General features: G+C 53.1%; 8 protein-coding genes across 8 annotated transcripts; 4 read left to right on the top strand and 4 right to left on the bottom strand.

Moving 5' to 3' along the window:
• Positions 1–195: 195 nt before the first annotated feature.
• On the bottom strand, positions 196–3,581 carry BKA58DRAFT_151331 (SacI domain-containing protein). The gene is made up of 3 exons (XM_046164791.1): positions 3,258–3,581; positions 2,428–3,206; positions 196–2,377 (listed from the first exon to the last, which is right to left on the bottom strand). Exons 1-3 carry the CDS (start codon positions 3,454–3,456, stop codon positions 416–418), a joined length of 2,940 nt encoding a protein of 979 aa, XP_046026309.1. The 5' UTR covers positions 3,457–3,581; the 3' UTR covers positions 196–415.
• A 1,338-nt stretch (positions 3,582–4,919) lies between these two features.
• BKA58DRAFT_410723 (uncharacterized protein) lies at positions 4,920–5,742 on the top strand (the record flags this gene model as incomplete). The annotated part of the gene is made up of 2 exons (XM_046172243.1): positions 4,920–4,959; positions 5,015–5,742. 2 exons carry the CDS (start codon positions 4,920–4,922, stop codon positions 5,740–5,742), a joined length of 768 nt encoding a protein of 255 aa, XP_046026310.1.
• Positions 5,743–6,299: 557 nt separating this feature from the next.
• BKA58DRAFT_382628 (PLC-like phosphodiesterase) lies at positions 6,300–7,928 on the top strand. Its single transcript, XM_046170117.1, has 2 exons — positions 6,300–6,399; positions 6,446–7,928. Exons 1-2 carry the CDS (start codon positions 6,387–6,389, stop codon positions 7,540–7,542), a joined length of 1,110 nt encoding a protein of 369 aa, XP_046026311.1. The 5' UTR covers positions 6,300–6,386; the 3' UTR covers positions 7,543–7,928.
• Positions 7,929–8,483: 555 nt separating this feature from the next.
• On the bottom strand, positions 8,484–14,645 carry BKA58DRAFT_314152 (uncharacterized protein; the record flags this gene model as incomplete). Its single annotated transcript, XM_046167462.1, has 2 exons — positions 8,484–11,687; positions 11,739–14,645. The coding sequence occupies 2 exons, from the start codon at positions 14,643–14,645 to the stop codon at positions 8,484–8,486; spliced, it is 6,111 nt and encodes a 2,036-aa protein (XP_046026312.1).
• Positions 14,646–15,089: 444 nt separating this feature from the next.
• On the bottom strand, positions 15,090–17,057 carry BKA58DRAFT_382631 (glycosyl hydrolase family 88-domain-containing protein). The gene has a single exon (XM_046170118.1). The coding sequence runs from the start codon at positions 16,897–16,899 to the stop codon at positions 15,514–15,516; it is 1,386 nt and encodes a 461-aa protein (XP_046026313.1). The 5' UTR covers positions 16,900–17,057; the 3' UTR covers positions 15,090–15,513.
• A 2-nt stretch (positions 17,058–17,059) lies between these two features.
• Positions 17,060–18,322, bottom strand: BKA58DRAFT_428796 (Emopamil binding protein-domain-containing protein). Its single transcript, XM_046173025.1, has 2 exons — positions 17,752–18,322; positions 17,060–17,687 (listed from the first exon to the last, which is right to left on the bottom strand). Exons 1-2 carry the CDS (start codon positions 18,136–18,138, stop codon positions 17,355–17,357), a joined length of 720 nt encoding a protein of 239 aa, XP_046026314.1. The 5' UTR covers positions 18,139–18,322; the 3' UTR covers positions 17,060–17,354.
• Positions 18,323–18,995: 673 nt separating this feature from the next.
• On the top strand, positions 18,996–20,802 carry BKA58DRAFT_410728 (amidase signature domain-containing protein; the record flags this gene model as incomplete). The annotated part of the gene is made up of 3 exons (XM_046172244.1): positions 18,996–19,265; positions 19,328–20,585; positions 20,654–20,802. The coding sequence occupies 3 exons, from the start codon at positions 18,996–18,998 to the stop codon at positions 20,800–20,802; spliced, it is 1,677 nt and encodes a 558-aa protein (XP_046026315.1).
• A 3,208-nt stretch (positions 20,803–24,010) lies between these two features.
• On the top strand, positions 24,011–24,391 carry BKA58DRAFT_438834 (uncharacterized protein; the record flags this gene model as incomplete). Its single annotated transcript, XM_046173623.1, has 1 exon — positions 24,011–24,391. The coding sequence occupies one exon, from the start codon at positions 24,011–24,013 to the stop codon at positions 24,389–24,391; it is 381 nt and encodes a 126-aa protein (XP_046026316.1).
• Between the last annotated feature and the right edge of the window lie 188 nt (positions 24,392–24,579).

Raw genomic sequence — 24,579 nt, forward strand, 5'->3', positions numbered from 1 at the left:
CTCCAGTATTACATCGCCCAGCACTCTCGACATGCAGCGCAGCGCAGGCAAAGCGGATGCATTTCCCGATATAGCTCTCACAGGCTTGCCAGGTAGCCAGCAGCCACCCGCATTGTCCCCACACGCACTTCAGTCACCGGGACTTGGAAGCGCCGTGGATCCGCCGTGCTGGTTGCTGGGCTCCGCTGTTCTTGATGTGACCGTCCGAAGGCATCGGGAAGTATAGGGATGTAGGACATTATACCCAGATTAAGGCGAGTCGACGATTCAGACACGCTGTATGGTGGAAAAGTGACTATCTACAGGATGACTGCATTGCATGGTACGCATCTTTTCAAAGGTTTATGTACTGCTCCCTGAACAAGATGCAATGAGAAACGACAAGACATTATATACGGCCAGTATCAGACCGGGCTTAGCCCCAAACAAGCTTCTTTAGGGAATACTCAAACTGTTCCAGATAGCCGGTACTTTTCTTCGCGTCCACAAGACTGATTATATCCTTTTCTTCTACCTTCAGCGTCCTGTCTTCATCCCTGCCGCCCTTCTTCATCTCGTTGGCGATCCTCACAATCTCATCGCATACTGATTTGACGACCTCGCCTTCATTGTCGGGGTTGTCGCCAGGGGAGGACGGAACGCTGCTTCCGGGTGGGAGCGCCTTGAACGCTAGGAAGCGGCCCGCAGCATCCTGCTTCTCATTCTTCTTGGCGTCGTCCTTTTGCTGCTCGTCGCTGGCAGCTCCAGAATCTAGAGCCCTTGTATTGCGCCGTACTAGCTCGCCCTTGGTGTCGGCTCGATATCTTATGATGAAACCAACGTTCTTGTCTGTGTCGGTGTGTCGTTGCGCTAGTGTGGATGTAACGTAGACACCTCGCATGAGGCCTTGCACGTTCTCCAGCGGAATGCGCTCAAACTCGCGTACTTTTTCTGTTCCCCAATCGAGACGGCAGAAGTACAAGGCCTTTTCCGTTAGTAAGAGGACTGCTTCCTCGAATGTAGCAGTCTTGACCTGATTAACAGCAGTGGGTACACTCAACGTCCATCCGTGCACCAGGTCTTCGTCGCGGTCCTCAATCACGATGCCAGCAGAACGTTCAATGGCCTGCTGCCGTACTTTGCGCACGTCGATAAAGTAATCTGAGCTCTTCATATCGGCTTCGAATTCCGCGAAGATGGTATCGGTAGCGCGACCGAGAAGGTAGTCAATGACAGCTTGAGCAAAGTAGTCGTTTACGATGTTGTTATAATATCTCGTGAGTGTCAGTCCGAAATCGGTAAGGGCACCAGTTATCTGTCGTTTCCGGGTACGCGTAAAGTCTCCTTTCAGCGCAGCGGTGCCAGCATACTGCCGAGATATGGCATCACCATTGTCGGCCCAGAGGGTGTTGAACCACGATGTACTGGGGTCGTTCTGGAGATCGATGGTGTAGCTACCCGTGGACAATTGCGCTTCAAGAGCAGTCCTAGCGCACGCAGATTGAACAACGTTGGTGCGGTCCAAACAGTCCATACAGTTCGTGCGCAAGACTCCTGATTGCTTCTGCTGTACTTGGTCTTCCGAGATTTCAACCCAACCAGAAGATTTCATAAAGGGTTCGATTGAATCCATCAGCTTCGAGACGTTCTCGAAGCGCATACCGCGGCACACGTTGTGAAAGTCGAACCATTCGAAGCCCAGCTGCTTGCCTTTCCCATCCATTCCGCCATTTTCATTGAGAGACTTCGCATGCTGTTCGTAAAGCTCACCAATCTTCGCCTCAGTACCGTGTTTGTCGATGAGCGAATCACAGTATATCTCGCCATAGCGTGAAGATAGATCGGCGAAATGCTTTTTGAAAGCGCGGGCATTGGTGTCAAAGGATCCCCAAGTAGACACTTGTGGCTTGAGGCTGTAAGGAGATTGAGAGAAGAACAGGGGAATTGAGCCTCGGATTTGTGTGAAAGAGAAGATCTTATCTCGCGTTGTGCTAAAAGCCGGGTTGGATAGTATCTGTTCAGTTTCGACGCTGTTCGCGGTACAGCCCTCGTCGTCTGTACCCCGTCGCAGGTAGCGAAGCCCAGCTCGCTTGATAGAACGTCGCGAGATGAGTGTCAACAGGAAGTCTTTGCCATCCGCAAGAGAGGCATTGGGGGCAGATGTTTCGCCGCTGGCTTCCGCGTTGGACCGTGAATCTTCTTTCTGCTTCTCATGCCAGGACTGGAGCTGGATATCGTCTGGGGTAGCACTCGGGTCGACCACGAGACTGTTTGACTGGCCATCGGCTGTCTTGATCGTGAAAGGTCGCTGGCCAATGAAGCCTTGCATTACAGGAAGCACAAAAGAATGCTGGCCCGCGTCGATAAAAGGTGCGATTATGTGCTGATTCCAGAAAAACTAGACACTGGTAAGTAAACATCCGTCACATAGACAATGTGTAGACTGACCAGAGGATCGAATTGTTTGAATAAAGCGACACTAGAACTTGCTTGCTGCTGGCCAATACCGTGTGAGATATCATAGTCGTATGAGAAGAAGAAGTTGCCCGACGAAAAGTACATTTTGGTGGTCTGCAGGATCTTTGGTAAGAGTGCTACAGTGGTTGCGTCCTTGTCGCCGCTCAGGGCCTTGGGTATAGCTTCTGGGCTGACTGGTTCCGAGATGTCCTTGTCATCTGTAGGGATGGCATCCGGCTTAGACTCGCTCTTGGGTTCTTCTTCTTCCTTTGGCACCCCCGAGTCAACGTTCTGCGGCACGTTCTTTGCAGCCAGGTTCTCTTCTGAGCTCAGCCCCTGCAGACGCCTGTTGTCAGCGCTCCAGCCCTTGCGCGAGAACCACTTGTCAGCGAATCTGCCATATACACCTTTTCTTTGTATGACGTCTTCAGCCACACTTGTCTTGTGCTGCGCACTGCCTTTTTGTCCGGTGACCGAGTCCTTGACCTCGCTCGGTGTGGACGATGAGTCCTCTACAAGTGAGTCCGTCACACTGGGCGCGCCATCCTCACTATCGCTATCACTGTCCTCGTCTTCCAGGCCGGGTGCCCGGTTGCGGCGCTTCAGATGGTCACGCGTGGCTGCGATGGCCTTGTCGGCGTCGGCTTGCGAGGAGAGGGGAATGAGGGCGACATCGGTGATTTTGTAGATGGGCTTGCCGCGTACAGTTGCCACCTGTTCGCGGTCGGATATGGATATCAGGAAGTAAGAAGTAGCGACTTTGAGTAGTCCTTGTAGTAGGGTTAGCCGGTGTCGTAATGTGCCAATGATTGCGCGCGTACCGATAATGCCATGCGCTTCCACAGATACGGGTGCTGTAGCTTCTTCGCGCCTGTCTTTCAATAGGGGCCCGACATTGCCCTTGTAATCGACCTTGATGGCCTGCTGCGTCGCGGGCGGGTGGTTGCGGGGCGGGGACGGCTGGAGGATGAGACCATCGACGGCGGCGAAGATGAGCAGCTTGCGAACAAGGGAGGGCATCTTGTCGGCAGCGCTATGCGCGTTCAAGGCTGATTGACTCGACGAGATGCGACATCAGGTCGCTTGTAGGCGCGTCGAGATGTCTGATGGGTTGAGCCGGAATGACGTCGTGTCGCGCCGCGCTAATCTCAAGATTTCTTACCCCACGCGTCCTCGTGGCAGCCATGGTGACATCCTCAATTCTCCCCCTTTTCGCGTTGCTAGTGAAACGTGTCTGTCTTGAGTACCAAGAAAAGCATGAAGCGAAACTTCGCGACGACAGAAGTGCTGACCAAACACGTTTGCCCAGAACTCATTTCAAGCAGCCATGCTTAACATTCTAATAATGGCTAAGCGGGTAGATTCGTGCAAAGCCTGCCTACCCTTCCAAAGGCCGTACAAAGCCACAGCGTCCTGATGGAGGATTCAATCCGTTGCTGAAGAGATATTGCAAGATCCTTCTTCCTGACTGTCGTGCCTAGGTACCACCAGCAGGTCCTCGAGTGTCGGAAACGGTCAGAAGCTTTTCGAACGCCGTTAATCAGGCTGCCAACTAAAAGCTGACTAAGTGCAAATAATACTCCCATATCAATAATCAGTATTGATATCGCGACTTTGATCAACATGTAACACACGACTTCCAAGGGTTTCCGGGATACCTCTGGCATAGGCATCGTCTCTCGCTCGGAAACAGCAATGTAGATCAGAACTGTAGACACATACTTCTGCTCACTCTCAAATCTTCATTACTTACCCGGATTGAGCTTACAACAAATGGCTAATTAAGATGCGAAAAGAGAACCGGTAAAGGCGTACGGGGGTGTATAGTATCGACCCAGTCAACACCTGGACATCGCGTACAACCTATGAAGAAAGTGATCACGTGGTATGCTTTAACACTTTATGTCTGTTCTTTGTAAGTCATGTCTCCAGCGTCACACTTTCTCGTCCGGCATCCAAGGGCCTCTGACTCGCGCTCAGTGTTCTACATGAAAAGTGCCTCTCGGACTTATACGATGCTATCGCCTATTTACAGCCTCCGATATACATGTACATACACTCAGTCCTCTGATCTGACCATGCAGCGTTTTACTATTGGTGTGTTCGTATACACTTTTCACACGAGTAAGTCTTGATACATGGCATGTCCTTGTGGGGCTTTTTGCATTACTTCATCAGGCCGCGCGAAACGGAGTTAGATGACTAACTCCGGATCGGGCCGCAGCTCCTCCTCGGTCTACGGAGTTTTTGGTGTTGGAATTCCTTTAAGTGTTCTTTGGCAGAGTCCAGACTGTGCTCTATTGGTCAAAAAGTACGCCCAGTGGAAACTTAGAATACCTATTTATGTGGTGCTGAATCGCTGGCAAGATATTTATTCGCCTGCCTTCCATTCAAGCTTGAGTATCACCAATATCCATCTCATCTACTTCAGTAGGAAATCTGTATATCATCAAATACTAGAATTTAATCGATTCAAACCAAATATGTCATCGAAGCCAGACAAAGAGGTTGTGCTCGTAACAGGTACCATCACCCCTCCTGACGTTTACCAAGCTCGTCATACTGATAGCCTCTGTAGGGGCAACCAACGGTATCGGTCTGGACACCGTCATTTATATCGCCTCTGCATCTCCAAAGTACCATGTTATAATCGGTGCGCGCAACATGTCAAAAGGCGAAAGAGTCTTGAAAGATGTGCAAGCCAAGGCAGGCATCCAAGGCACACTGTCCCTAGTACAACTCGACGCCAACGACGACGCTTCTATCAAAGCTGCGGCCAAGAAGATCGAGGAGGACTTCAGCAAGCTCGATGTGCTTATCAACAACGCTGGTGTGTGTCCCGAAAGAGACGGCACTTGGCCCGACCGGGAGTTGATGCGTACCACATTCGAAACCAACGTTTTTGGCCCTACCCTCGTTACAGAAGCTCTCGTTCCCGTAATGAAGCGCTCATCCAATCCGCGCATCATCAATGTGTCCTCTACTCTCGGTAGCATAACTTTGATCTCCGAGCACGGCACTCCTTACTCTGCGGTGAAATATCCCGGATATCGCATGACCAAGGCTGCACTCAACATGTTGACAGCATACCAGTACGTCCAGCTCAAGCCGGATGGCTTCAAAGTCTGGACGTACTGCCCGGGCTACGTGGTGACGGATTTGGGAGGCGATAGAGAGCAAAGGAAAGAACAAGGCCTTGAGAGTTCAGAGACGAGTGCGCAAGGATTGCTGCAGATTGTTCAAGGCGAGAGGGATGCTGATGTAGGAGGATTTGTCGGCAGATATGGACAGAAGTATGGTTGGTAGTGGCTGTCAGCCTTTTGTGTGGTGGGAATTCAAGACTCAAATACTACCTTGGGCTCTTCCCAGGACTTGTATTCGTCGCATTTTAGTACGTCATGATATCTTCCTCATGTTGTTGATGGTCTGGTGGTTCCTCCCTGACCAGCGGGCTTACCCCGCTTTTCCCCTGGTAGCTCCTGTCACCTCGTCGTCGCTTCCTCCGACGAACTACTGTAACGCGTCTTCATTCCATCAGAAGCGCGCACGAGAGCGGAAAAACGCACGTGCGAACTTACGGTCCTACAGAACCTGCACCTTCTATGTTGAGAAATTTCCGACCCGGTACACTCAACCCACGTGGTGCGATTGACCAATCGCGCGACCCGATGAGCGCACGCGACGAGCTAACGCCAATACGATGCATGGCGGGAACGACTTCAACATCTGAGCTTTAGTGCATGCCGTTGCGCGCAGAGCAGCATGGGTAAGGCAGCGTATAAAGGTCGGGCCTTGCTGCCTGCTGGCTTATTGCTTGCTTTGTGCTTCTTCATCTTGAAGGCAAACTTCAACTCAGAAGGAAAGAGCAGCATGTTGGGATCATTGGTAGGGATAATGTTTAGCATGCGAAAACGAATGGATGCTAATGGTATCAGGCTTCTGCGAGCGTAATGCTCTTCGCTCGTATGTTATCTAGTTGCGCGAAGATGTCCAAGCTGACAGTACGTAGAAAGTGCACTGGCATCCAAATCTGACATCCGTTTCAACCATATCCAAGTCGTCGGAACGCACAACTCCTACCATCGTGAGGTCTCACTCGCCGAGCGACCCGTGTTTGAGAAGTACGTACCGTCTCCAGAAGACTATTACTACTCGCACGCAGAGCTCGACAACCAATTGGAGTACCAGGCTGTGCGCTCTTTCGAACTCGACTTGCATTCGGATGAAAAGGGCGGCCTGTACTATCCCCCTGTCATTTGGACGCTATCAAACTTGACCAATGCCACCACTCCTTACAATGGCGACATCCTGAAGAAGCCAGGTATCAAGGTGTTTCACGTCACGGACTTTGACCCTGATTCTGTCTGCCACACCTTTATCGACTGTCTCAAGCAGTTGAAAAGTTGGTCAGACGCAAATCCGAGACACGTCCCTATCACTATTGATCTCGAGCTCAAGACCGATGCGCCAGCATGTTCGTTAGGCGGTGTCTGCCCAGGCGAAGCGACAAACTGGACGCTCCCTCGCCTCTTAAACGTCGACGCGGAGATCCTCTCCGTATTCCCCAAGAAGCAACTCATTCGCCCCGACGACGTGCGAAAGAATGGTCTCACTCTCGAGCAATCCATCCTGCAACAAGGCTGGCCGAAGCTCAAGGATGTTCGGGGCCGCCTTTTGTTTTTCTTCGACAACGACCCAAAACCCAGTGACCCCAACTCGCCTCGCGAGCTCTACAAAGCCGGCGCCCCGTCGCTACAGAACCGCACTGTCTTCACCAACGCGCTCGAAGGATCGCCTGACGCCGCTTTCATCAAATATAACGAGCCGCGCGGCAATGGCACAGCAGAGATCCAGCGTCTTGTCAAGAAGGGCTACTTGATCCGAACACGTGCTGATATACCCATCGATACTATCTTGAACCGCACTACAGAGATGAGGGATTTAGCTTTTGAGAGTGGTGCGCAGATTGTTAGTACCGATTTCCCGGCTTGGGGCATGAGCAGTCGATGGGGCTGGGACTATGTCGCCAGGCTTCCCGGAGGATTGGCTGCGAGATGCAATCCTCTTATCGCACCGGAAGGCTGCAAGGACAAAGATTTGGAGTAAATACTAGACGTCTTGTGACAACTCGTAGATATAATGCGCCTAGATAAAGAAGCGCGAATCTACCACCGCCGATGATGCAACTTCGATAATGAATAGATAGGCGAATGAAAGGCGGCCTCTTCTAGCATGCTTTAGGATTCGTTGACTCCATCGTCGTATCAATCACAACCGACCTATCTTTGGTCCATAGTCAAAGTGCGTGGGCGTTGTACACAACGTGCACGTACTTCAGTGCCGAAGCGGACCTGATCACCTCCGGCCATGTGCGTCGATGACACATTCACCTAGACACCAAGCGCACGTAGACATGTGCGCAATGATTGTATTAATAGTAACAGGAATAGGAATCCAGAGGACGAAGGCGTGTATAGAGAAAATAACAGTCTGCAAATGATAGCTAGCGGTGTAACTTCAAGACAGTAAATGCATATCCAGGACTTGGTCTCACACGAGTTCGAACGATCAATAAGTCACCGACACATCTTTCCATTAATGCTATCCACTCCACCATCACTACCAACGCATCGATCATCACACACCCTACCCCACACTACCTAATAGATCCAGAACCATCAAACAAATACACACCTGGTATCAAGCGCAAAAGACACGTGTATATTCCCCATGAAAAACAAAGAAACACACTCCATCCATATGCATGAAGACCAGTATTGACAAGGAAAGTAAGAAACACAAAAGCGTGATTACAAAGCGAAAATTGTATGTGGGGAAAGTGGAAGTGGTATCGCAGAAGCCTTCTTGAAATACCGCCCGTGTAAATCCCATGAACGAACGCCACGCTTGCTCGCAATAAAAAAGCGCAAAATCGATGGTAGTAACCGCGTGCAGTGCGCGCCGTGAACAGTAGCGGGGTGTTGTGAGTTGCTGTGCTGCACTTGCTGTTTCGTTGCTGATCTCTCGACTCTTTCCTTATTCATGGCCTAGTACCTCAGCTTACCCAGTAGACTGAAGCAGTAAGCACACTCCCTCTCACTCTTCATTTGCACCATGAAGACTCTCGCTCTGGCGCCTAAGACTCCACCGGTCTTGCCTACGCCGCCGACCTGACCATCTTCGTTCAAATGGTCTTCCCATACGCTTACTGCAATACCACTGCGTGCGACGCGCTCGAAGCACGTCTCGGACAAAGTGACGTCAAGGAGTATTTCGCCGTGTTTCTTACCAGTAAGGAGGATGCGTCGCTCCTGGGTATGATCCCTGATACCAGGTGCGCGCTGACGTGGGTTCGTAGGCGAGGATGGCACGCTTGGGTTGGGTGAGGGCAGCATTATTGTTAGTCGTGCGCTGCCCATGTCACGCCATTTCTTGAGTGACTCTCGCTCGTAAAGCCTGCACTTGGTGTTCGTGATTCCAGCTGGTGCACCGGGCGCTCGTACGACGTCGCCGGTTGGGGTGGAAGCGCCCGAGCCGGGTCTGGAGTTGGAGCCACTGTCGAATGAGGAGCCAGTGCTGCGAGACCCGAGCGTTGAGTTGCGGATGCTGAAGACACCGCTCTTGCCGAATGAAAATCGGCCTAGTGCAGAGCGGAGGGCAGAGTTCATGGTCCCAACGGAGGACTCAGTCGCTGCGGAAATAGAGGCAGCGCGTGTGCTTGACTTGCGGTAGCTGCTTCTCCTACCTAGCGTACCTCCGAGCCAGCCAGAAGACTCAGCGCTTGTCCTAGCCGCGTTCTGACGGTCCATTGCTTCGGCCCAGCTTGATTGCCCGTAGGGGCCGCGGGCGTTCTGAAGCGCAATGTAGGTAGGATTGTTGATACGAGACTGGTTGATCATGGCGTATAGTTGGGCGCACTCAGCTGCATTGCGACTCCTCAGCATGATGTTGTTGCCAGCTTTGATGCGCGATTCTGCGGTGGGTGGGGAGCGAATGGAGATATCAATGGCCGTTGATTTGCGCAACGGCACCAGAGGGGTAAGCTCAACCGCAACAAGGGGAGCACCTCCCTCGGGGGTGATGATCTCGTCGCCGTCGGCCAGGAAAGGCTTGGAGTGGTTGATCGTGATCTCGAAGACCTCGATCTTACCTGGCGTAACGACGATGCTACATTCGTCTGGATGCAAACTATCCCATCGGCCAGCATCGGACCAAGCGAAGATGGATGCGATGGTCTTCGAGGCTTTGCCGGAACCCTGCGGAACTGCTCTGTATGGAGTGTTCGACGCGGATTGTGACGGGGTGATAGTGCCGTTGGGGAGCGTGTAGATTGATGCAGGAGGTGAGACTTTGGGGAACTTCTTGGTCTCATCCTCTACCTTCTCACCCTTCTCTGCTGAAGTGGGACGACTGGCTTCTCTACCGGTGGTATATGAGCGTCCGGGATACCCGCGTGGCCCAAGGTATCCGATCGGCATAAGTGGCATGGGAACATCGTCATCTAACTCGTCTTCAGACGACTCCGAGGTGAGGCTTTCTTCATCTTCATCGTCCACCTCATCCTCAGAAGCAGTGTCCTCCTCGCTCTCGCTTGACTCCTCTGTGCAGGTAGATGGCTCATACTCATGCTTCAGGGGTGACGATGACCGGCGTTTGTTCTTGAAACCAGGTAACGTCGGAGTGAACACTGGTGTTTTACTTCCCTTGAGCGTCACAGGAGTTGCTGGACTGGGCGATCGATGCGGCGGTGTTGGCGGCGGCTCTTCGACCTCTGCTTTGGGTTCCACGATATCATCGACAACTATGTCGTGTTTCTTGCCTTGCAGCTTCGATGGTGCGGAGGCTGAGACTTCCCGAAGATTGTCATCGTCATCTTCTTGATCCTGCGATGGCGTGGAGGGCCGGCTTGATTTCCTTTGCCTTGGAATGCTCGGTAATTCTAGCGAGGGAACGGACGAGACTCGCCTATGTGCCTGTGGACGTTGCGGCGAGGGAGGCGAGCCGGGTGGTGAAATCTCCGAATCCATGGTTGTGGTATTGTTGTCCTCTTCAGAGCTGTACGATTCTTCGGAATCTTCGGAATCACCAACTTGAGAAGATGGCATCCAGACACTATAGCTCTTTTGAGGTCGCTTTTTAGTGGATTTTCGGCGTGGCTTGGACTGTGGTACTGGCGCTTGGATTTTCTCTGGCTCTACCGGATCTTCGAGAGTGATCTGGCGGGACGGCCGTGCTGAATGTGAAGAAAGGGTAGGGTTCTTAGATAGCCTCTTAGCCCTTGTCCGCTTCAAACTCGAAGGCGATCCAGTGCCCTCATTTCGCACCGCCTCGTCAAGACCACGGGGAGTTCGATCAGGATCAGGATCATCGAGGAGTTGATATGCTGTCTGCATGGCATCCGTGGGTGTGTGGGGCTCTGAGTCGTCTATCTTGCCAAAGACAAAGTCATCGTGACTGGGCGGAGTTATAGGCGAGATGGTGCGGGATTGGTTGCGCCTATCGGGTGTGTCATAGTGCCATACTTTTGATACTTCAGTATGTTGCTCGCCAATAGGTATGTCAATTTCATGTGGGCTGGGTGTCCTGCTCTTCTGTGGAGGTGTCGATTCAGTCGCAGCTGAAAGTAGAGACGACGATCCATGGCTGCTGGTCGGCCTGTGTGTGGTAGGTGTGGCCTGGTTCTTCCTGACTTCGGAGATTTGAGGTGGGATGGGGTTGAGACCGAGCATCTGTACCCACTCGAAGCCAGCTTGTTCATCATCAGAAATCAAAGACATCACCTCGCTCCACTCCGATCCATCGTTTTGTTTTCCACGGATCATGACAATTATTTCGCCCTTTAGGTCGCCGTTCCGTGCTGATGCATTGCTGAGGTGAACAGGTGGGAGGAGCAACCATCGTCCTGTAGGATCGACTTCGCAGAAAAGAAGGTCGCCTCCAGCTCCTGTACCTGGTGCGTTGTCGCGGAGTAAGATCTCAACGCGACAACTCATTTCTTGACCACTCGAATGGAACAAGTGTAAGTCGAAGTGGTCTCTGGCTCGCACGCAACGCGTAGAATCGACCCGGACGCCGGCGAGAGGGGCGAGACTTCGGGGATCGCGTGCACGAGTGGGATCAACGCTAGCCGCGGCTTCGTCTTCGAGGCGGGCTTGTTCGTCGTTCGACCGTTTGCGTGCTGCCGTAACTAGGTCTTGGAAAATCTTCGAGATTTGCTCGACGCGCTCTGAAGGTTTCACATGATTGATGCCCTTGATTAATGTCAGTATCAGCAGTAGTATGGACAAGTTACTTCAATATACCTTCAAACTCTTCGACAGATACTTGAGTCGAACCAGTGGGCGTTTGAGCATATAGGCGACGTCGACACGCTCGCCATCACTGTTGACTACATATCCTTCAGCGTTTCGCGGCATACCCTCGTCCCATGGGGCACCGTCATCTGGTCCATTGACGACCTTTGCGGGCTTGAAGGGGTCGTCGTCTGCCGGCGCAAGACTGATTACGACATCTTGGAAGCCGAGACGCCACGCAGCGATGTAGTCAGAGTACACTCGTTGTGCACTCTGAGCCCAGGAAACAAGTGCGTCGGAGTCCTCTCTGGGGACGCGCTTGTGCAGGTTCTTAAGTCGCTCTAAGCAGACACCCATGTCGACGATTGGCTTAGTAACTTCACTGGGGTCGGACTTGGAGGAGCGAGAGAATAGGCCAGCAGCGATAGCGGACTCGGACTTGGAGAGAACGCAGCTCAGAAGGACTGGGATGACACCATCGACCAGGGTGCGAAGCTCTCTCATATATTTGGCTTCATCAGAGGAGAGCTCTTTCATGATGTCGTCGACAGTGGCAGTGGCAAGGCGGCTTCTGTTGGTACGGATACTTCTGGCAGAGACGATGCTCTTCGAACTTGCCTTGGGCATGGAAAGCACTGATATAAGATCCTCATGCCTGGCAAGCTTCCTCCGTCGGGTACTCTGGCGACTGATAATGGTCGAGGTTTCCGGGTTCAAGTATGAACCTACTTCTGATGCAGGTGCTCCGTGACCAGTACCTGGTTCCTCGGAGATGGTCGTGATTGTATCAGAAGCTGGTGCCTGGGAGGATCGCGCTGACTGGGAAGCAATGGTTGAAAGGCGCTTGCCAGTCGAAGGGAACATACGCGGTCCTAGAAGTTGTCGCGGTCGCAGAGGCTTAGGCATGGCGTCAAGTACAGGTGCGTCGACGAAGGAAGAAGGGGCGGAGGAAGCAGTATCCAAGTCGGTGATATCATCCTTGGGTATGTCGTCTATCGACGTAGTCTCACGGAGAGGAGAAGACATAGATCGGCCTTTGGTGGGAGAGTACTGGCCGCGCTTTGCACCACGGCGCTTCAGTGAAGGTGTTGGAGTGACGGAGACCTCACTTTCCTGGTCTTGAGTTGTCGTCTCTGTCGTATTATCCGAGACGACCGTAGATGGGGTCTCGTCGAGATCCTGGGTATTGATGGTCATCTCGCGGCTCGATCGTCTTCTTCGCCGTCTGCTACCGCTACCACTACTACGGCGGCGGAGCTTCTCGATCGGCTCTTCCCTTGTCGCATCAGTGGACGCGCTGACGTCTGATTTTTCGGCCTTGTAAGGCAAATCAACAGACGAGACTGAGTCTTTCGACCTTCTCCTCCTTGGTGACCTCTTGCGTGACTCATCTTGTGTTGTCCTGGTGGAGGTAGTGACCTCTGAGGCAGTGACCTCCGATGCATCGACGGTGGCGGGCAGGTCGAGGGAGGATACGGATTCCTTGGACTTCCGCCTGCGGCGCGAGCGCGTCTTCTTGACTGGGATCTCTTGTGTGGCGTCCGTGGATGCTGTGACGTCTGATTTCCCGGCCTTTGAGGCGGACTCTGGGCTCGACACAGAGTCCTTGGACTTGCGTCTGCGTCGGGGTTTCGACTCTGCCAGAGGGTCGGGTGTGCTGCTGAGCCAGGCTTCTAAGCGGCTTCCCGTGGCCTTGGTGGGAGTGGTCGTCTCTGGGGCTGCTGGAATGATCAAGGGTGTTGCAGCTTCTTCCTGGGTCCTTGGGTAGGACCTGCGACTCTTCTTCCGTGAAGGCTTTGGCGCGGGTTTGGTGCTCTCGTCTTCTGTGCGAGCACCGTTACTTCTCGGTCGACGCCGGCGCCGTCTCTCTCGCAGCTCGTCGTCCCGGGGTGACGTAATGCGGCTCTCGTTGAGCGATGGGGCAGAGCTCTCTGCGTACTCGACCGTGACCATGTTGTGGGGGTCGTCGCTCTGTACTGAGCCCGACCTGCGTCCTGGAGGCCGGGTCCAGGGCGTGAAGGGCATGAGGTCCTCTGCCGACATGGATGCGCGGGGTGATGTGCGCGCGCGCCGTCTGCTACGCCGCATCCTCACCATCTCCGTCTTCTCTTTCTCGGGCTGGGGCGAAGTAGGGTCTGATGGCGTCTCGTCGCTCTTGGCAGTCTTTCCACTTCCTGCCCCACTGCTAGCCGGGCGTTGTTCGTTCTCTGAGCTCGACGGTTTCGACGGTCTGCGTGGCTTCGGCGGGGGTTTCTTCTGTCCTGTGCTCTTGCCTATGTATTCCGCGAGAGGTAAGAGAGGGTTTGACTGGGGCGTGAAGGGAGCTATGGGCTTGAGCTCAGGGCTTGCGGGCTTTTTGGGGATGATCCTCGAGGGGCGCACCCAGGCGTTGGGGATCGTCTTTGGCTGTGGGCGGCCGGCGGCTTCTTTGGGTGGTGACATTTTGGCGCGCCAGTGCGAGTCGCTGATAACGCGCTTCTTAGGCGCTGTTGCCGTGAGCAGGTCCTCGTCGAGTTCATTGTGGGGGACAGGCGTCTTTTTCGCGCTGCCCGGGCGCTCTGGGCTGGCGCCGACCGACTTTCCGCGCTCATGTGTAGGCTTCCAGTTGGGCTTGTCGTCGTGAGGTTTCGGCTTGGGCGTGGTCACGGGCTTGGGCGAGGCGGCGGGCTTGGTGGAGGTCTCTGAGGCGGATGCGCCGGCGCCTTCTTTGCTCGCGGCGTCGGGGTCGACCTCCTGCTGCCAGCGCTTTATCTTGTCGCGCACGTTGGCGGGCTTGTTGATGCCAATGGCCTTGGCAAAGTCCTTGCCGTCCATGGCTGCTTGTTTGTCCGTCGCGCCCATCTTCTTGCCCGGCGTGCCATTTCTCTGCTGTCCAGCCGTGTTGTCGGGGTCACTGGGCCGGGGGGAAGCGGGCATCGAGTCCCAGTGTCATTGGAGCTGCGGGCAGACGTCGCGGGGACGGGGCGGCTTGCGATGGGCGGGTGCGTGTGTTGTGGTGTTTTGCGTGGGCGTGGCTGACGGGCCGTTTCCAGAGCTACGCCGGAGCTGCCTCTGCGTGCGGGCGGCGGGCGGCGGGCGGCTACGGGATAAGACAATTTCGACAGCGAGTGTATAGGTGAGTGTGGTGAAAGCTGTCACCCCATAAGAGGGGAACGTTGAATGTAGCGCAGGGCGAGCGAACTGCTAGAGGGACGGTGTGATGTTTGATGACCCAATAATGGCTGCGGCCCGCCAGTAAAACCGGACTGGCCAAGTCTGCCCGCACGTTCCAGTGTCGGCGACAAGCAATACGATAAGCCCATGAGCTTGTGTGCGATCAGCATAAACTGCTATGCAGCGTCGGCATCTAGACACCCTCGAGTCCGAGTCCTTCCAGCCTCTTGTTTACAATGGCGGCTGAGACATTCCACGCTTGCTATCTCGCAGCCCAGTCACGTTGGGCTATCCCGCGGGAACATCCATGGAAGACAGGCTCGCCTACAGAACAGTGCACCACCTTGACCCACGATTCGATCAACAAACCCATGCTGCAGTTGTGCTGGCATTACTGGCATTACGACTACATCGAAGATGCGCGCAAGAAAGTGCGATGATATGCTCCGCGGCTTGTGATCTAACCCCGCGATCTTGGTCAACACACATCCTTGACCATACAATGCAAGGAAAACGGCAACAACAGGTTTTGTATTTGCCCGCCGCCGAATGCTTGGAGACTATCGTACCACCCAGTGCGCTTGTTGCGGAGATTTTACAGTGAGATTATCTCATGGTTTATTTTAGCCTCCTATGTCTGCTTTTTCTGACTGCAGACGGCCGCCTTGGTAAACGCCAAGACATCAAAACATCTCCGCCCACCTCTGACCTGACCAGCAGCTTTAGAGAGCCAATCTTTCAACCTCCAAACTTGCCCTGACAAAAGCCAGCGATCCCAATGGACTGTTGTAGACAATCGGCTGCCCCACATAATACTGTCACGTCTCGTTAGCATTGCCAAAGTCTGCTGCACCCTACCGTCACTCACCTCATAACTAGCCGTCGAGTTCAGACTGCATACCCCGACCGTGCCGTTCCACCCTAGCGTACCGTTGCCGTTATGTACGACAAATGTATCGGCGATATATTTATACGCTTTCTTTGCAACATCCACATACGCATTTTGGCCGCCGCTGTACGAAGCAGTGGCATTCCATGCTGCATCCGTGGATAGAGCTCCCAATCTTACCCCCTTGAGCAGAGCGTACACGAACATACTGCTCGCACTACTCTCCAAGTAATTGCCTTGTTCGCCAGGTCGGTCCATTACTTGCCACCACGCCCCAGTCTTTCCATCTGCGGCTGCCACGACAGCAGGCATGAGTTGTTGGAACCGAGATTCAATGTACTGGCGTGCGTGACTCGCATTCGCGGGGAGCAGTTCAAGTGTATCGATGAGTGCCATACAATACCACCCCAGACTGCGTCCCCACACGTGTGGACTGGCCCCTGTAGCGCTGTTGGCCCAGACTGCTGTGCGACGAGCATCGTAGCCGTGAACTAGTAGACCGGTTTCTTGCGAGTAGCAGTGCTGCCATAGAAGATCAAGTTGGAAGATCATGTCTTCTAACGTTTGTTCAGTCATGGACGAGTGCCCAGCATCGTTTGTGTATGCGGCAAGGAATGGTGTCAGACTGAACATGCCGTCCAGGTAACTCCAGTACGGATAGACGTAATACCATAGCCCGCCTTGGTCATTTCTAGGTTGTAAATCGACACTCTTCCTCAATGCTTCGAAGGCTCTCTTGTACTTCTCATCACCCATTTCCTGCCATGATCGCAATAAGCCGTTTCCGCTGCTCAGACGGTCCAATGGGTATGCCGTGTCGCGCGTTGCGTTAGAGACGACTGGAACCACAGAGTTGACGCTCTTAACAATGTAAGCGTTGAGCGTCGAGGCCAGGGAATTGTTTGTATAGGTGGAAAGGATTTGTCGGAATGTTTTCTGGGTAAATCCAGCCTGCAATAGGGCAGAGGAGTCAGTTTGGCTGGTCAGGATACCCTGGTTCCGGGAGATGATCGACTGGGCCATCTGAATGGAGATGGGAGGAGTCGCATGGTTTACGGCGTTGGGAAGAGCTGTCGCCGATAGGGCAAAGAGAGACAAGCGTGCGAGGGAAGTAGTCGGCAGATACATGGCTGTTTGTATCAAGAGGTCTAGCCCACGTAGAGATGCCAGGAACTTCTCCAAGTGCTTATGTACTGTACGGCCTGCTTGTGATGAGCGGCAAGGATCGAGCTTACGACGCGAAAAATGCCGACAATAGGGTTTACACTAACAGGGGTGATCGGCAATCCCGGCGTTACCTGCTGAGTTTCCGGGAACATAAAGGAGTTCTGAAGCTGGTGTCTTCTTGCCATAATCTTCTATTAGCATTATCCGAGTCTATCGATCTAACGCATCCTATGCAAGCCACGCCTTCAAAACTAGGGTATCAAGTACCGTGTCTGTATCCAAAATGCTTTTTCAAACCATCCCAACAATCAACCCATAGAAATAATGTCATTGGCTAAGTCGCTCCTCCACTCCAGCGGTATAGGTGTCCTCCTCAGTGGTACAGCTTGTATGCGTCTGATGCAGAGAGCATCCTTCTAGTTGCGCTTCTTGCCCATCTTCTCAACGAGCTTTGCCGCATCGTTGACAGCCGCAAACGCGCTCCAAGTGGCCATGACACTCTGGTACATGAGGTATCCTGGGATGACAATCCAGAAAGCGTTCATGAGGACGAAGTAGCCCCAGTAGTAGAACTGTTCAGGACGCGAGTATGACAGGTTGAGAATGTAGTGGTCGAAGAGCGAGGTAGCATAGTACAGTACGTCGCCGTAGAACTGGCCGAGCGAGACGATGAGTTGGGCCGAGTAGCGGAGCGGGTGGTCGATGGCGATGAGGTAGGCGCAGAGGAAGGAACCGGGGCCCCAGAATACCTGTGAGAACATTGGTCAGTCGCTGTCACTCTCTGAAACAAGTCGACGCAGGACGTATACGTACAGCGGTGACTGTCTCCATGCACAGAACGAAGGCATCCTGGGTCAAGTAACGCGAGTCGCTGAGCGCGTACTCTTTCCACAGCTGGCCAAAGAGATCGTTCAATCCGCCCATATTCCTAAAGTTGTAGGCGAAGTAGCCCTCGAAGAACGAGTGGATGCAGCCGCACAGCACAAACCACATGATGGTGGACAGGTCGCCGGTGCTGGCATTGGGACGCAGACGCTTGACCATCACGTACGTGACACTGAAAATGGCGACGCAGCCAGCAGCGAACATGAGCAGCAGGTCCAGCGTGCCCAGTTCGTTGGCCAGATAGCCCACAATCTCCTTCTCAATGGGGTAGTAAGGGTGCTGCCCCGGGGGCAGCGAGAAGTTGCCGGCTGCCATTGCGAAAAATGCGAGTAGTGTATTAGACCAAAAATGTAATGGAAGTGGTGCAGAGGTAGAGAAGGGAAAGGAGTACAAGAGCGAGTGCGACGTCTATGGGCGGGCTGCTAGCAATGGGGGCACGGCGTGCGTCGTGGTGCCAGATGGCAGGCCGAGTGGGAAAATATTCCGGGGCAGGAGAGACGGCATCCAATTGGGACAGCGCTTGTGGCGTGCCCTTGCTGTCAGCGACAGGGATAAGAAGCGCGACCGCGACTCCCCGTCGTGTCAGATGTCAGCAACTGAAGTCAGGCCGAGCACGTAGACATGTGACCGTTTGGAAGCACTTCGTCAGCTGTACCGATGGCTTCGTAGTCGTCATTCGAGGCTGTTCGCGGCTCTTCGTGACTGAGCCCTTATCGCATCCTCTCGGTACGCCAGGTACGGTACGCTTCATTTCCCTAGCGCAAAGAGGCGTCCTGCCGTCTCGAATAGGCACTCCAACCTGCACCTTGCGCGCTCGAGCTCTCGTCTCTTAGTGACAAGACTCTCAACGCATAGATAATACTTAGTGTTGAAGCCGGAAGTGGTGCGAGAGAACATGCAAGACGGACATGTCTAAGCGCACGTATGCCCCAAGGCGCATGATGCAAGCAATGAGTAGGATATTCGGTAGAACGTACAGCAACGGGCGTTGATATAGCCTAGGGTTAACTGCTCGCGCATCTGTCCGCGGCGCTGCGAAAGCGAGTTGTCGACGTCCCCAGGCCCCTACCCCTCAAGCGCTAATCCCAATCTAGTATACCTCGGCTTCTACTCGGGCATCCTCTCTGTCCGCGATATCACAACGTCACTCTTCGACACTCTCATACATCACAATGTCGCAAGGAGGCCCATCTTCAGACACCGATTGGCGGTCCGTATCGAGGCGGAAGAAGGCAGAACAGAATGAGCGAATACCAAAGGAATGGAAGTTGGATGCTTTACCAGGAGCCGACGTAAAGAGCTACGTCGACATACCACGCAAGTCTGGACTTTTGACAAAAGAAGAGCTGGACATAACCGAACGATACGATGCCGTCGCACTGGCGGAAGCAATCAGAGGGAAGAAACTAAAATGTATCAGTGTGACACGAGCTTTCTGTAAAGTGAGCCTTCCCGAATCAGGGCAGACCTTTTGGTAGCCGCTGATGTACTAACATTGTGGCAGAGAGCAGCGATTGCCCATCAAGTCACCAATTGCCTCACGGAAATCTTCTTCGACGACGCCCTGAAGAGGGCCGAGGAGCTTGACGCCCATTTGGCATCGGGAAAAGCACCCCTTGGGCCACTTCACGGCGTTCCCATTTCATTGAAAGACACCTTCAGGGTCCGAGGCTATGATGCATCGATCGGCCTCGCAGCTCTGTGCTTTAAACCAGCACAAGAGAATTCGGTCCTGGCCGATTGCTTACTCAACGCCGGGGCAGTTCTCTACTGCAAGACCAACGTACCTCAAACGCTCATGGCACTCGACTCCCACAACAACATCTTCGGGCGAACTATCAATCCGCTCAACACTTTCGTGACCGCTGGTGGAAGCTCAGGCGGAGAGGGAGCTCTCATCGCGATGCGTGGCTCAATCTTGGGTATAGGCACAGATGTTGGCGGCAGCATCCGAATCCCGGCCATGTGCGATGGCATGTTCGGCATCAAGCCTAGTTGGGAACGCATTCCTTACGCGGGCCAAGAGGGCGGCATGCTGCCCGGAGCAACAAAAGTTGGTATTCCGGCAAGTGCAGGGCCGCTCGCACACACCATGCGCGACGTCGAACTCTTCTTCAGTGCAGTGTCATCCCAGCGGCCGTGGAATATGGATCCAGATGTCATACCCTCGCCATGGAATTCATTGTCAACAACGCGAAAGAAGCTACGGATCGGCATCGTCCGGCGAGATGGGGTCATTGAACCACATCCACCAATCTCCAGCATCTTAGATGAAGTCAAAGCTACATTGGACAGGTCTGGTATTGAAGCGGTCGAGATGGATATCACTCCCCTCTTTTCTCAATGCCAATCTCTCGCTAACGCGCTTTTTGGTGTTGAAGGCGGCAACGCCATGTTTGACTTGCTGGAATCGTTTAACGAGCCACTCTCGCCATGGCTATCCACCCGACTCAAACGCAAGAAGCCCATGGACCTTTCAAAAGTCCAGCAATTCCACGGTAAGCGCGAAAAACTGCGCAAGGAGTTCTTGAGCATCTGGAAAGACGCGCATGGGGATATTGATGCCTTCATCTGTCCAGTCGCGCCACATCCTGTTCCGCCCATTGACAGGTACAACGGCGTCAGCTACACGAGTTCGTTTGTACTGTTAGACTACCCTGCCGGTACTGTACCAGTAAGGTCGTTCGAAGAGGCGGATATGAAGGGCGAGATGGCCAGCACGAAGCCACTGGGAAGTTGGGACAAAGCAAACAGGGAGCTTTGTAAGTGTTACTATTTTCCTCGACTCGTTGGAAGCACCGAAGCGTTCATATACTAACACGAAGTCCAGGGACCGACGTTGATCGTTCGGTCTATCTCGGCACGCCGCTATGTGTGCAAGTCGTCGCGCCCAGGTTACAAGAAGAGAAGCTAGTGCAGGCCATGTGTGCCATCGACGACGCTTTGAAGGGCTCAAGCAATCTCAGCGCGAAGCTGTAGACCAAGGGTCAAAATGCTTGTACGGTGCATCGTTGACCATGTATTTCTCCGTACCTTCATTCTTTGAGTCATTCTCATCAGCTGGCGGTAGCTCAAGTCCCGTCTTCTTTCCCACCAGCTCGTCCCAATCGCCTCGTACAAAGTGACCCAATGCTTCCATATTCCTTCCTAGCTTCTTCTCGGAGATGCATTCGAGCTTGTCGGTATATGATAGCACCCGGAAATGGCAGGTGTCGCGGATAAACGTCGCTGTGCGAAAGGCCACCGTGAAGCATTTGACATGGGTCAATGTCCAGAGCGCAGCGTGCTATGTCTTCAACTGGGGGTGGCAGCTCGCCATCTTCCTCGGGCTCGGCCGGCGGACAATACAGATGGAGATACTGGAGGAGTAACAGGTCTCGTGGAACACCAAGATCCGATATCTCTTGACAGAACTGGTCAGGAGTAATGTCCTCAGTCAAGGTGGGGAATGGGATACCAAGGCTGGTGAGGTCGGTACATTGGGTAGCGATGAAAGAGAGATCCTTTGTGTGAAGTCGAAGGCTTGGGTCAGCTCCGAGATCTAGAGATGTTAATGAATGACCAACACTGGGGAGGGGGGGGGGGGGGGGGGGATGGTGGCCAAGGGAAAGTGGCAGTAAGCGGACTGGTCAATTTTGCTAACGCTGCCTTCCCAGAAGCTATGTGCGGTGGCATTGCTGGCTGGTGTATTGGTGTCCTCGATGATCGGCTTGGCCTTGTCGTAGATCAGGCCAAGGGTCTGTAAATCGCTGCAACACTCTATGATGGTGCACAGTGCCGCCTCTTCCTCCTGCTCGATCTTGCGTCCCGACTCTTTGAAGATGAGAGTTATAAGGTTGACCGATGCGCTATGGCATTGATTCAAGAAGCTGCTGACCCCTGCACAGTAGTGAATCTTGAGTGACGTCACGGCTTTGGCGAGGAAGTGTTTCTTAATGTCGATTTGCGCAAGATCAACGTGTGTGACGCTAAGCTCCTCGAGACACCTCAGTCTGCTTCGCCAGCCAATACCCCTGATGATCTGGAATAACAGTACTGGGTCTCCATCGAGGCCGTTATCGATAACAATCGAGAGAATTTTGTTGCTTTTGCATTCTTTCAACAACCTGCGATCATGAGCAGGGGCGTCGCGGTTGACCAGGATTTCTACCTCTTTGCCATTTTCTTTTAGCAGCCTGAACAGCATTATCGGGCTTCCAGTCGTCTCGATAAGCTTTGGTATGCGGACCGGTCGATCAAACTCACTCGAGTCTTTGGAGTCGCCTGCGGCTGCCCCATTGTGGAGGGCGATATCCTCCAATTCCTCATCATTCTTGGGATGAAAGAAATCCCGTTTCTGAAGAAGATGGAGCAATAATCCCCAAAAGAAGTTTCCACTCAATTTCTCACCATCGTATCATGTTGGTGATGTACATGTGGTGTCGAGATTGGGAAGATACCGCTGCAGAAGCCTCAGACAGAGGGCTTCAGTCTGCGTGGTCACACAGCTCTTATTGGTGAAAGCGAGTGTGCGAAGCTCCGGTTTCGTCCGAGGAGAATCCAGTAGGGTGTTGAGATTCTTCATGATTCTTAACAACCTGGGGTCTGCTTCAGGCCCCGGAACTTCGCGAGGCTTCCAGCTGACAAGCCCTCGAAACGATGCGCTGTGGCAGACTCCATGCATAGATGTGGCTTCTTATAGAGATACTCCTCAAAAAGAGCAACCTCGCCATCCCAACTATTGCAGAGTGCCACGCGAAGCCGACGGGAAATGGCGTATTGAGGCAACTATAGCAGCATACGTTAGGACATCGTTACACAGAAGGAGTATCAATGCCACATCCTGATACACTTCAAGGGTTGTGACCCGCTCACAGGATCGCCGGTATGATTGATGTAGCCGTCCAGGTATATTTTGGGACTGCGAAGGGAGACTTGTTTTACTTACGTATTCGCAAACCATGCGTCGCAACTCCGGAGGAAGCGATTCCCAGAAGTACTTCTCCGCCTCGCTCACATCGGATTGTGTCGTGGTTGCCGTGCTGAGAGACCGTATACTGTAATCGATACTGTGGTATGATGATAACGAGGTAGAGATTGTAGAGCAAGCTTGGGGTATGCAATGAATCGATCAGCTCCAGCGCCAAGAAGCTGACCGACAGGCAAGAGACTCGTAGTGAGTGTGCATAACCCCGTCTTTGGTGAAAGTGAAAGTGAAAAGCGGCGGTTTGGATAGTCCAAATGAGAGAAGAGACCCAACTGGCCCTGCCATGTCACGGTAAGTTGCCTATCTTATGACATGACTCAGCGACTCTCTATCTCTCGAGCCTAAATAGGCTTCCATTCTGGTCAAGTCAACAAAAGCTCAATCGCTATTAATGAAGGGCTCTGGGCGACTATGCACGGACTAACAGGCAGCTAGCGTTGCGCTGGCTCTATATAAACTACGCCCTCCCCTCCCCCTCTCCCTCTCTCAACATTGAAATCAACAGCTCACTTAACTCAACTACAACAAGGCCTCTTTACACACCGTTTTCATGCGTCATTCGACTGAACAAACCTTGTATGGCCTTCGGGCTAATCCTTGTGGTATCCGTTGCTGGTTTCCTTGTACGTTCAGCACTGCAACTTTTTCCAAACATTACCCTGAGCGCGAGGCGGTTTTACACCTTAGTGTTCCGCACTATAGTAAGCTCAGTACGTTTGGTCCTGAGGAGCCTATATCATCACTTTCCGGGGTGTTGATGAATTCATTATCTGGTCGGCGCGCATACAGAAGACGGGCTTGGATGCTGGCAGTGAGGAGATTAGTCTGAGCTGGCATTGGCAAGTCTGGGAAAGTGCCCTCTTTCGTTGGGTTTTGCAGCTTGCTGCTGGCTTGAAGAAGGAGCACAAACTTTTGTAGTCTACATGTTTTACAGGGTGTGGCTCATGAGTTTGACTCAGTGTTTACATGTGACAGATCAGAGGCCTTGGGAGGCTTGATATCTCTCATGTGCCAATATCGAAATCAATTCGCGCGCTACGCCTCGAGTCTCTGTTGGGTTTGCTTCCAATCTGTTGCAAGAAAGATGACAAGTGAAGTGAAAGCTGAGAAATCACGCGATTACCTTATGTGGAGCACTCGTTTATTTCATGATCGGCCACCTGCCGCATTTTCCCTTCGCTCGCGCCTGCCAGATGACTAGACATACAACCAACCAACAGCATGTCGTCTACCCAACCCCTGCTTGCGCATGCGCCCGTTACTCTTCTTAGTACGACTACCAGCTCCGCCGTCCCGGTCGGCGCCCTCGCGGTCATCGAGTGGTGCATATTTGATGGGTATACACACAAAGACGTTGTGGGTATGTATAATGGCGCTGGCTATGGTAGTGTCAGCACCAAATACGGTATATCGTATCAGCTAAGGAAGTGGGGCCCGCTGTGGTATCAAGAGCAAGGCGCCGTCAAACCATGGGAACTATATACGAGGATTGAGAAAGAAGATCTCAACAAAAGAGGACTGAGCGGCGAAGACTTCAAGTTTGTGCATCCGCGGGATCTGGATGTAGTGGATGGAATTGTACACGTACGAGGGCAGCCGTGAGGAGAGAAAGAAAAGCGACAAGAGGCAGCAAGACGGAGGTCTCAGGGTAAGGCTGCGAAGAAACCGGGTGCGTCTTCTACACGCCCATCGGTAACTTGACTGAGAAAAACGACTTACTTATCTTTCGCTGTGTAGTCAATACCGCACAAAGCCGCAACGTCTCTCGAATGTCTTCAGCACCTCGCGCA

This window comes from Alternaria rosae, assembly GCF_020736505.1.
Source record: "Alternaria rosae strain MPI-PUGE-AT-0040 chromosome Unknown BKA58scaffold_4, whole genome shotgun sequence".
Lineage (NCBI taxonomy): Eukaryota > Fungi > Ascomycota > Dothideomycetes > Pleosporales > Pleosporaceae > Alternaria > Alternaria rosae.